The 13,099-nt window shown below is 39.2% G+C and overlaps 1 protein-coding gene across 1 annotated transcript in view; it reads right to left on the reverse strand.

Annotated features, from left to right (window-relative positions):
• The window catches only part of ryr3 (ryanodine receptor 3), a gene marked incomplete at its 3' end in the record, with an annotated part of 107,898 nt that overhangs the window by 89,385 nt on the left and 5,414 nt on the right, over positions 1–13,099 (reverse strand). Inside the window, 1 exon segment of the mRNA XM_014015437.1 lies at positions 2,168–2,287. Coding sequence (XP_013870891.1) covers positions 2,168–2,287 — 120 coding nt within the window.

Below are 13,099 nucleotides of genomic sequence, written 5' to 3' on the forward strand. Positions count from 1 at the left end.
ACATGGAGGCAGTGCTTAAAAAGTCACATGGAGGCAGTGCTTAAAAAGTCACATGGAGGCAGTGCTTAAAAAGTCACATGGAGGCAGTGCTTAAAAGCCTGAATTTTGCCTGAAACTCTCAGACTGAAGAAGTCTCTTGGAGGAGAGACGAAACGTTTCATTAGAGAAGAACCCGTCCAGAAGACCTACAAAAGTTTTTTTTTTTCTTTAACAGGAAGAAATAAAATACATTGGTCAACAATTAGTGCACTCTACGCAGGCCTTTGCCGTATGATAATTGCACACACTGATATTGCCATGACAATATGTGCAATATATTGTGTAGCCCTACACCACACGTGTGAACAGGCATCAGTTCATATTCCTGAGTGGCACTGATAACCAGTACATTTATACTGTATGGATCTGAACAGGATTTATGATTCAGACTCATTTTATATTTTACAATACAAAGATGAACTTATAAATAAACTGAACTTAAAAAAGGAGAACTATTTTCTCCATCCTTTTTCCACTGCAGAAGCAAACAGTAAAGGACTGCACGCTCCCTCCTTCAGTAAGACACCCGGCTGACCCCCGACCTCTGCAGGGAAGTGAGAACTGTGAGCAGAGACCAGTGCAGAGGGGTGATAATGAGGACGCATCTGCTGCGGAACGCAACTCCAACCTCCAACACTACAGCCAGTGTCCAGGCTCCAGGGCACTAAAACAAACACTGGCATGTTCTTCAGACGGTGAACATTAACACTTGGATATTTCCAGCTCATCAGAGAACGGCTTCTGTGACGCAGCAACGTCTGTCACGTCATTTACTTTTCATCAGAACACCTCAGAGGAAAGATTCATCTCTAATGTTGCAGTTTTTTATTCTAGAGATGCAAAGATCAGCTGTGCATGACTCATCAGGCAAGATCCAGCTCGTGTTCACGAGTCAAATTAATGCTCGACAGGCAGCTCGAATTACTACGATAATATGAGCTGAAATAGAAGGTCAAAGTAACCCTCAGGAGATTCAAACTGAATTATTTGACATTTAGACCATTCAGGGGGGATCAGATAAAATGAGAGAAAATCCCTTTTCTGTAAAAACGCAGTGTGAATACTAAGTGCTGACACTGAGCTGTTAAAGCTAAAAGTAGTTAGCTTTGTTATCAAGAATCCAATTTATTTCATCCATAGTTCATCCTGCTGCATAAAGTACTCAAAACAAACAAGTGGGTCTATTAAAAACCATCTCGTCAACACAAGCTACTTCTGTTTAATTAAGTTATTTCATTAGAAACTCAAAAAAGTACTAAGTGAATAAAATGGAAGTGATAACACAAGAAGTAATTCTAAAAACTCACTGGACGGATGCTGCACAAGAAGCAGAAAAAGTGTCAAAGTGACTGAAAACAGAAGCAAACCGATGAGCTGGAGGTTAACAAAAAATGATTTTGATTCAGGACAAACAGGAAGTAAAAAACACAACACACAAAGGGAATGGAGTTTTCAAAATAAAACAGGAAGACAAAAATACTTTAATCTGTACTAAAACATAGTGAGCCTGTTAAAAAAATGTATCTTTAAAGATAATTTTCTTCAATTAAGCAAATGTGGAACATGAAAGAAGTTAAATAATCTTTGATATCTATGACTGTGGAAGTTACAATAAACAAGTAAACAAATATGAAACAAAATGTTTAAAAATCACATCTTCATCAATAACAAGAGGCAGTTTTCTTCAATAAACTAAAACTTTCATTAATTATCTGTGGAAGGCTTTAAACTTCTTTGGCAAATTTTGAATTCTTATTTAAGAAACCCAGAGAGTACATCTTTCACTTCAGCCTTTTTATTGTTTTTCAGCAGAGGCAGACTTTATCTGAAAAATGTCACGCTGCAGATAACAGTCCCTGTTCCTCACGACAAACCCACAGCCGTCACCTTCAATGATCCGCTAAATTCTGCACCAACTCTCCTCCAATTTATTATCTGTCCAACTTTGGTGAAGAGTTGTGAGCACACTGGTCTGCCTTCAACAAGTTTTAGCCTCTGGATCAATAAGGTGTCAGAGAAAACGAGCAAAACTTTCACGAGTTGCTCCAAATCGTTTTCACGTTTTGGACTTTTAGGTGGAATTTCAAAGAAAAGTTGAATATTCACAGACACGCCCAACCCTCCTCACCTTAGCTTCAGAGGTGGGTTCCAAGTAACACAGACGGTTTCCGAGTCCCTCTGCGGCCAGGCAGAACTTGCGATGCTCCTTTTGGATGGTGGCCACGCTCTGCAGCACCACCTCATCATCCTGCCGGGGGGGAGGGAGAGAGGAGTGTTAACGCTGAAAACGTTCTGACAGTGACCCAACTATAATTAACAACATGCCTCCCTGACTGGGGATGAAAAAAAGAAGATAAAACCTTAGATTACGGTGTGGCAGAAGCAGAGAAAAAGTTTAAAATATAAAGGTAAAACATGCTTGGACTACAAAAACATCAGCGGGAAAAGAAAATACAGCGGTGGAGTTTGAGTAATACGATTTGAAAAGTTTGATAGCCTTACGCTGCAGGAGAAAAGAATGTCTTGATTCAATCAGAAAAAGCAGCAAATGAGCATCTGTATATGTCAGGCTGCACTGGGTCGGGCTCCACTTGGCAGCACATATCGATTTTACGTGCACGTGCGTGCGGCGTGCACATCTCCTGCCAGCTCACGTCCCACGCTAATCCAAACTGAAGGTTGCCATGGTTCTGGCTCCCACCTTCTTCTACGGCAGCATTAATTCAACACATTCAGAAACAAACCAAACAGTCCCCTGCGAGCTCAGGAAGCCAGATAACAGCTCCAAGAAAACGTTTCAAACGCACACGCTCGGCCTGGAAGAAGAACATTTAAGGTGAAGTTAAAGCCTCGCAGAAAGCCCCACTTTAATCTCCTGCGTTCAATTAAATTTATTTCCAGGAAGCAATTTCACCGAGCTCTACGGCAAATTAGGCGCAACTGTTTTGTTTTTTATCTTGGGGGAGATTACAGGATTAAACTTAAGGAATGGAATTACTGTTGGGTTTTGACAGCAGAGTCAGACAAGAGGCTGTGGGACGTGTCCACAATTCAAACGTCCTGAGTGGACTGTGTTCAAGAACAGAAACACCTTTTGAATCTCAACATCTTCATACAGTCAGTGATTTAGTAATTATGTGTTAAAAAATATCAGCCTTTATTTCATTTGTTCTTGTAAGTTACTTTACAAAAACAACAAACCAGCAGCATTCACACCCTTTAATTGTGAAATTAATTCACCTAAATGAGCGCCAACGAAAACCACTTCATCTTCACAGAGCTTACATTAGTCAAAGATTCAGGAGAGTCACTTCCTGGTTGTTGCTGTTAAACGACACTTTCAAAGTCATTATGTATATATATATATATATATATATATATATATAAATAATCATACATTATCGTATATAATAAAGATGTAAAATTCTAAATGCACAAGCAGAGGCAGCTTTCCAAACACGTCACTCGTCTCGACTAGGGCTGCCACAATTAGTCGATTAGTCGACGACTAATCGATTATTAAAATAGTCGATGACTAATTTAATAATCGATTAATCATTTATTTGGGGTTTGGTTTATTTTTTTTTTGTTCTTTACTTTAATTTCTCTCCAAACTGCTTTGACACCTTCCACTGCCACATCTGCCTTTCTGTCGTTGACACACATGCACAGTAGTGGTAACTGGGGTAGGCCGTGGACGTCACAAGACATTATACAGACAGGCTCTGGTATCATGGCTACCTGACAACAGAGCTCAAAGTGTGGGATCATTTGAAGAAAATGAAAGAGAAACCTGTGTAATATCTGCAGAGCAGAACTTACCTTCCACAGCAATTATTTTTAGTTAGCATATAGCTAAAATCTAACCATGGTTATATAATAGCAGCTGCATTCTGGCGTGATAAGCTCAATTAACGTATGATCTGATTAGTCGACTAATCAAAATATAATAATCGGTGATTAATCGACTATAAAAATAATCGTTTGTGGCAGCCCTAGTCTCGACCTCTGTGCTAAAAGCCAGATGACAGAACATCAAACACGTCGTTTTTAAGCGCCTCTGACTCATCTGGGAGAATTTTCACCTCAAACTTTATAAAGTTTGTCTTCTTTCTGCGTGCAGATATGATTTATGATCATACAGAGTTGACAATCATGCGTGCAGGACATATTTAAACCTGGAAATAACCTGTTTGTGTAAATTGTGTCATTTTAAATTTGCAACAGCTGCTAGTAAACTTTTGAGACTGAAGGTGTTTTAAAGTGGCAGCAATCCGTCCTGATCTAAAGTTATGCCATTTAAACCAAGTAGGGGTCTCTGCGGTACACGGGGGGAGTTTCTTGTTTGGCTGGATTTTGTCCTAACAGTGATTGGAAGAGTTTGAAGGTTCACTGTGGACGGAATGGTAACAGTAACATTACTGTGAAGATGGAAATATGATTTCTTGGCATCAGATGTGGTGCAGCCAGCTCCTTCCTGTCTCCAGTTATGACTAAAACTCATATTTATATTTGAAAACAGGTGCTTCCTAGTCGTTTCCACCAATGTACTCCCAGCTGCCCCCAGCTTCTTCAAGCCCCACCCAGAATAAATCTGGCCAATCAGGTCTTGAACAAACTACGCCCACAAAACAAGCACCTCCCACTTAGTGACTGCAGAGAGCCCCTTCTCATTTAAACAGCTGTTTACAACAGATTAAATGTTAATAGTTCACAAACTTTATTCAGAACTCTATCTCAAAAGGATCAGATCTGGGTACTGCAACCTCGCAATTCAATTTGATTTTAAATCTTTGGGTCATGATTTGATTTGATTTAATTTGATTTGATATTGCTTTAAATGCTTAAGACATGAATTTCATAATAAGAAGTACACTAATATTTAATTATAGTTGCTGTGGATTTATTTTAGATCTTTATTTTCTTGCCCATATGAAGAGAAATGGTATAAATTAACATTTTTGAGAAATACCTAAAAATAAAGCACAATAATACTTATTCTAGATATGGAGCAAACATAAAACTCTAATGAGATTGTCCAGGGTATCAAACTGAATCAGAGGATTTTCTGTATATCGATGAATCAGATCTACCACTTTAAATTCTAATCCTACAATTTAAAAAAGTTCCCCTTTAATGGTGACCAGTACAAAGAAGTAAAACCATAAAAAAGTTCTGGTTTCAGTGAAATACTCATCAGTTTGTGCTCCAGCACAAATCCACCCAGAAGCACCCTGATGATGAAACTGGRCCTCCAGTTTGTTGTTTCAGGATCYAGGAAGAGAAACTTAATACAACCACAGGATGACCAAAGACTTGGCACTTCATTAAAATCAAATAAACCTCTTTCTCTTCAGCTGTTTGACATTCTAGTGGCCTTATGACCCCAGCAGGGTCTGGCAAGATGACCAAGCTATCTTCTTGCCTACATGTGGCGCAATCGGAAAGCATAAACTTTTTACCTGGTGGAATGGTAGTTTGTTTATTTATTGATTGGGGATGCAGTCATCTGAACRTTGTGAAGCAAGATTAAAGGAATAAGGGCAACCAGAACCTTTGCGTCTCAAACAGTAGATGTTTAAGGTTTTGCATGGATCCAATCACCAATGCAAAAATAGATCGAGCTCTAATGAAGAGGCCATGTGAGTCCTCGGTCAACGGTTTAAGACAGTTTCTGCCTCTGCTGTCCTGAATTGATTCTGAGCCAGAGAATCTGGTGAATCTGAGACAAAGCGATCCTGAGGCAGCAGAATGACCATCTGCTAGACAGCTAGACAGATAAAAAAGCAGCTTCATTACTATGTATAGGGTCCTGGTCTGCGGYAGGAGGAGGGAAGTAAGGGCTGGGTGGATGTTTTAGCCCACTTCCAAGTGCAGAGAGGGAACCTGACCCTGTCCTCTCCCACTCATCCTCTGGATCCACAGCTCCAACATGTCTGCGTGCTAACGTCAGTAACAATCAGCAGAAAAAGAGTCWATTTGAGACTTCACCGGAAACATTTCAACAAGTTAATCATCATCATCAGACCTCCAGCATTTATTTTTCTTCTTTCCTCCCTTTTACTAAACAGCCAGCCTGTGTGTGACAGCAACAGCTGTGTGCATGTGTGTCTGTGTGCGACCTGATGCATCCACTAACTGAAACCCGAGAACCCCCCCGATGTTCCTGCGTGCCAAATAAACTCCTACAATTCAGCCGCCGCTGCCACCAATGTGAACTTGAGAAAAGGTGAATCTGTTCGGTCCCTCAGCGCTGCTATTTTGACCCACATGCTTCGCAGCTCCGGAGAGCAACGCCGCTCGGCTTTTGGAAGTGAGATGACCAAAAAAAACACTATCAAAAAAGACACAAAAGTGGGTTTCAGAATAAAGGGGAAATGAACAAATTCCTGACAGTTTGCCTCCTTGTTCACACTGTCTGAGAGTGCAGTCTGTTTAAACTGGTCCGACTGCTCCGGAGTCGTGTTTCTCATAAATGTCAGGCGGGGTGCTAAGTACGGCTTGAGCCGTGTGTTTTTAGTGAAGCTTCGCTAACAACATGGAGGACCAAGCAGATACAGAATGTGAGAACTACAACCTGATTACTTACCATTCACTACTGGAGGTGACTGTTAGCCAAACGTCTCCAACTCATCTTCAGATTATCTTTTTCTTCCATCTGATTTTCAGCACACAACTAGTTCTGTGATATTTCAAAGATTCATGTGTCAAAACTTCCAGCTCATTTATGCCATGGGTGCTAAGACTTTGGGCATTTCAGCAACTTATACTTATTCAGCTATTTAGCTTTTTGGATATTTATACATAAGCATAAAAAACTACAATGTGCCTAAAATACAAGCTAAGTACTAACTAAAAATTAGAAGTACCAAAACATTAAAACCTCAAAGTAGCATAAGGCTAGCTAAAAAGTAAAAAGCTATAAAAAAGATAAAAGTTTAGCAAAAAGAAACGAGATACAAGAAAGAAAACAGCTAAAGTTAGAGCAAACATTTAGCTTAAAGTATCAAAGCGAGAAAGTTTTTCTTATTGAAACTGAACAGAGCTGTCTTTAACATCTTTAAAATGTTTATAAATCTTTATTGAAGTTTTTACCCTGTACTCTGCTTCTGATTCTGAGCTATTTTCAGCCCATAATTTGAGCTTTTTTCTGCTAACGTCACCCTTATGTGATCATTTCAGCTTCTTACTGTTTAATTCAGTAAATACAATATATGCTCGTTCTGCTTCATTGGGTTAATTTCAGCTTTTTCAGATACCTTATAGCTATCTTCGGCTCCTTTAGGTTTTTTAAGCTATTTTATTGCAAATAAAATCATCACATAGCCATGTGATGTGAGTATCAGTCACCTGTGAACAATAGCCATGTGATGTGAGTATCAGTCACCTGGAGGCAGGACTCAAAAGCCTGAATTTTGCCTGAAACTCTCAGACTGAAGAAGTCTCTTGGAGGAGAGACGAAACGTTTCATTAAAGAAGAACCCGTCCAGAGGACCTATACAATTTTTTTTCCTTTTGATTTTTTACCTGGATTACTGAGATGCATCAGGACATTTATTGCAAATTGCAAATTTTTGTACTTCTTTTCGTTTTTCGGCTGTGAGCATTTTTACTGTCCTTTTATCATCTATGTGATAAATCTGTCGTTTCTGCTATTTTTAGCTACATTTCTGCTTTGTTCAGCTTTCTTGACACATTTTGTTTTTTGTTTTTCTACTGATTTTTACACTTCTTTTTTTAACTCTAAGCAAATGTCAAATGTTTAAACTGAACTCACATTAACAGTTCTGTTATTAAAGGTTTAGCTTCTTTAGCAGTGTTCAGTAATAAGCATTCACACAGCATTTTCACAGGAAATGCAAATTCTCTAGTTTGTCTTGGGTTACCAAACAACTGGGTGAAAAATGTCTGGGTCAAAATGAGGAACACGGAGATCTGCATTAAAAAAAAACAATGAAGAAAGAGATAATATTCTGCTGTCAGGTCGTCTCACACTCCCACGTATTCACAACAAATTGAATCTTCTTGGCTTAGTTTGCATGCATATTACTTCAGAGCAACTTCAAATAATGGTGGACCCCCGTGAGTGCGGGGTCGACTCATCTGATGGAGAGCACCTGTAGCGTTTTAAATGCAGGTAAGATGTAAAACGGCAGAAAGGAGGCAACATTAGGACATGAAGGAAACTTATTTTCTCCTGATACAAGCCAAGCCTGACTCTTCTTCTCGGTCACATTTAATGCCTCAGAAGACAAATGCAGGATTAGGCCAGGACTGCTTCTTCAGCACCGATTTCACTTAATGAATACTTGTGAACAAAAGACAAAATATGGGTTTCAATTAAGGGCTGAAAATAAATCAGCAGCAGTTGGTAACTAGTGAAATCTCACTTACTATGATTTGTAGGTCTGTTCAAGAACAGAACAAGAAGTTATCTGTTCGAGCCCCTGTAGCTGAAACTAACCTAACTTTATTTGTTCCAAGATATCATGCTTACTGAAAGTTTGTAGATGAGAAAAGATATCAACTGCAGCCTTTAGGCCAAATTTTAAACTCATTTAGAGAAGGAACAAACTTTAGCTAAATTTAGCTCAAGGTAAGTAAAGCTGACTGAGTTAGAGCCATTCCTAAAGTTGAACAGATGTTTGCACTGAACAGCCACGCTCTGAGTAGCTGCCAGTTCAACTCCCACATAAAGTTTCCTCGATTCTTCTCTGAAATTCCTGACTGCCTTCTACTGCAGGTGAGACACTGACAACTTGCTACTGCTCCACACAACTCAGCCTAAAAATTAAAACGACTATCGTTTAAACAAAAAGAAAGATGAATAACTTTGACAAGCTATTTGAAAACCCCTGTGCACAAGCAGCCRGCAGTGAGCTGAAAATGATCATCAGGAGAGTTTGGATTTATAAAATCTACAAACAACCTTAAATCTAATCTAGTAGATATTACAAAAGTTGCTCCAAGTTTAACTAGTATCACCTTTATCCTCTTCTGTTAATTAATGAAATCGGTTATTATTCTTTGGACCCTCTCCCTGCACCTCAGGGGTAGCTTCACGGTCTTTCCTGCTGAAACRAACTCCCTGAAACGCTCTCCTAACGTGTAGGACAGCAGCATCAGGGTTYATTAACAGCCCAGGCCCAATGTGTCACAGTGACAGCAGACATGCAGGTAACCTGCAGACCAGYTTGGAGTTAATGAGCTCCTGCTGCAGTATTTTTAGGGATGAACAGACTTTAAGGCTTCTGGGTAAAATGAAAACCTAAAGGTTTCGTTCTGGCTGCAAAGAGGAAAGCCTTTCACAATCTGTTCTGCACCACTTACAATCTGCAGACAGGAAGCACAAACTTAAAGCAATAAATCTTCAAAAGCAACAAGATCTTTTGAAGTGGGACTCTGTGAAAAGATTAGCCCAGCTAGCTCTTTGAACAACTTGATGTGAAGAAGCTCTATCTCCAGGCATCATCAGCGTCTGTCTTTGCCATCAACTTATTTTGAAGAGAACATAACGAAAAGTCAGCTTTACTGACAGAATGTGATATTCTGAATGACCGAAACAGTGAAAAGAGTTAAAAATAACTCCAGCTAGCAGGATTAGCAACTAGGGATGGGGACCGAATTCGACACTTTTATAAGTACTGACTGAATTCTGTCGGTACTACAGAGAACCTATTCACGTAACATCAAACGGTACCATGTTTCAGTACCTAAACGCCTTATTGGGACAGTATTGGTGTTAGAGTGGTGAGTTTTCCATGCTTGTCCTGAACGCAGCATCATGCAAGAGCGTAATGACGTCAGCAGCCGCTGGTTCAGTGAACAGAGCTCAGTCTGAATGTAGCTTGAAAGCGAGCCTCACCGAACAGATCGCCTCTGAATTATCTGGTGGATTCATTATCTTGTGAGCACGACGTTCGCTTGTTCAAAGTAAATAAAATACCACCACTTTCTTTATTTCATCCACCATTAAACAGAGACCAGCAGAGGAAACAACAGAGGAGCTTCCCGACAGTCTGAACACGTCTGGCCTAAAGAGCACAAGCAGCTAACTTGAAGTGTTGGACAGTTTTAGATGCTCAAAACGTAGCTTAAATACCTTTTATTTATTTTAACTCCATCCTCTTTTGCTTATTTGATTTAAACTTATTTGACTTCCATGGACCTCCATCAAACATTTTTTTCTAGCAGGGAAATGACATCAATAGAAACACAAGGAGCTGGATTTTAATTTGTGCAATAAGACAAAACAGTTGTTGTTTTCAAGAGTTTTCACCTTAAAGAAGTTTGTTAAACAACTGATGTTACAATACAAATAGTTGGATGTTGTCTTGATATTATGTTAAACAAAAAAAAGTTTATTACTCAAAAAACAACACACACAAAGTACCAAAAATTGGTACCATTAAGTACCGCTACGGATACCCAGGTACAGGATATTGGTACCGAATCGATTCAAATGTCAAAGGTACCCATCCCTATTAGCAACAAGACAAAATAAGCGATAAACAGCAGCAGCTAGTTGTTGTGTTTCTATTGTATATAWTATTACTGCCAGAAGAACCTTATATTGTAAAATTAACAGATGTAAAGTTGAACAAAATAGTGAATCGTGAACTGTTTTACCATATTTGAGACTGGAGAGCCTCTGGCTTCACTCAAAACAAGCTGTCAGCTCAGAAATCCAGATAGAATAAGATTATAAGATAAATAAGAATAAAGGTATATATAACAATGTTCATTGTTCACAACTTAAAAAAACTCCTTTCAAAACATGTGAATTATCTTTTAAAGGCATCATCTTTAAAAGAATAAGGCAAATATTCATGCTAATTCACTTGCATGTGAGCTTATTATATCCTGTTTGATCAATCAGTCTAATATTTACCTAAACGAGGTTGCCCCCGTCACTTCCTCCCATTTCATTTACATTCTGAAAACATTAAGGGTCATCTCGGTGTTGGGTTCTGGCACTGATGAATCTGAGCTCTTCAAACGACAGCGATGGCAGCAGGCTCACCGTCCTTCATCACAGACGACCGAAGGCAGCCGAAGCAGCCAAAGAACAAACAGCTGCTCTGCCGTCACGGCCCGTTCAATCAATACAGAGGAAAACCATCACTTTCTATTTGGATCAAGCTGAGGGAGGGTCACCTGAGGCTAAAAGACGGATCAGTGCCTCACAAAAACAGACAAACTTTGCAACTTCAGCTACAGACAAGTAAATGTTGCCTACTGGGATACTGGTGCAGTGGTTCATTCAGGAAACTGGTTCTTTTTCTAAAAAAAATTAATCAATATGGGTTGCATAGTACAGCTTTCCTCCACTTATCACATACCATCAAATGGAGAGCGATATTGTTTTTGCCCATATCTGAGTTTATTTCAACCAAAAACGTCATGAATCTCTGAAATGATTTTAAGGAAACTTTGAGAAAGAAATAATTAAATATGTCTACATGATTACCTTTTGGAAACAAACCAATTCAATATGGCTACCTTAGCTAACACAAACATGACTGGACCTCCATGAATGTTATAGATACTCCAAGCGCTAACAGATCACAAGAAATATCGCAAAATTGCACCAGACTGCAGGTAATCTTACTTTAATGACTATATATCCATTATTTCCTAAGATGAACTTACTTTACTGACAACACCTTTAAAACTTAAGAAGCTAATGTTTCAACCAGAATTTAACATAATTAGTCTAAAAACCATCAAGTAGAATATCTTCTAGATGTTTGCTGGACACGTTAAGCTTCAGGAAATGCTGTATATTACTTTGTGGTTTTAAGCATTTCCCTCTTAAATGCTACTTCAGCCCCATAAAAATGGTGTTTAAAGTGTTGCGAGTCCTGTGCAGTCATGGCTAAAGCGCTGCCCCCTTGGTGTTGTTTAGTGCCAGGCCAGCAGAGCTGTATGTGCTGTGGAAGCATCATCTTTAAAAAGGCTAAATTTAAACCCCCAGGGTCCGCGCCTTGGTATGCAGAAGGCTTCCAGAACAACATAAACTCCAAATAAGCCCAGAACAGCCACTGCTGCAAAGCAAGCGTCAATCACCTGGCTTTAAAAAAAGGTGTAAAAGCAGCTCACCTGCACAGACTGGAGGACTGAGGTACATTTGTTACATTTGCCCAAAAATCATATGGTAAGTGTGAAACAAACCCATATTAAATGGTTTTTATATTTTGTTGTTTGTTTTACCTCTCACAGATCTTTTGTTGATCTTCACTGGTTTTTGAAATCATTTTTTGAAGCTAATTATTTCATTCACCTTATTGATAAAAACACAATTCAATCAAAAATATGCAGGAGTTTAAAGGTACTCAACTGAAATCAAACATGAAAAAGGTCATCCTAAACTATATCAAGCAGTGCAGTTAGAAACTGATCCCAGTACGTTTCCAGATAAACAAATATAAAATTCTGGAATGACAGAACTAAACGTAAAGAAAGCATACAGCTGAATCTGAAACTGACGTTTGAGTCACATGACTGACCTACAAGGCTGGCCACATACAGTATATATCCTTCAATGTGACTAAAACTCATTCAGTTTTTATTTGGCATTCATGCCTTTGCAGTAAGTACGTTCACAGTTTTAAAGATTACCTCCACAAAAATGATGTGATTAGATTTTTTGTGTATTTCAAACATCTAGACAGACGTCACAGCAGAGAGACAGTTTGGTCCAGCTGAGGTTTGATTTCAAGCTGGACTTGGATCCAGATTGAATCAGGCTTCATGCAGACATACAGTCTCAACTTTTACTAGTTGATGTCTTTAGTTTACTTGTTTAGTACTCAGCAGGCCGGGGATGGGGGGGGGTGCAGCAACAACTCAACACTGATGGTTTTGGACAGTATCCAATACTTCCCCTTGTTTCCTCGTGTAGGTGCACTAAACAAYGACAATACCCAAATCTACATAGGTATAAGCTCTTTAATGAGCATAGTGCTCAGATATACACTCACCGGCCACTTTATTAGGTACACCACGCTAGTAACGGGTTGGACCCCCTTTTGCCTTCAGAACTGCCTCAATTCTTCGT

The sequence above is a fragment of the Austrofundulus limnaeus genome, unplaced genomic scaffold (assembly GCF_001266775.1).
Source record: "Austrofundulus limnaeus strain Quisiro unplaced genomic scaffold, Austrofundulus_limnaeus-1.0 Scaffold129, whole genome shotgun sequence".
Taxonomy (NCBI): Eukaryota; Metazoa; Chordata; class Actinopteri; order Cyprinodontiformes; family Rivulidae; genus Austrofundulus; species Austrofundulus limnaeus.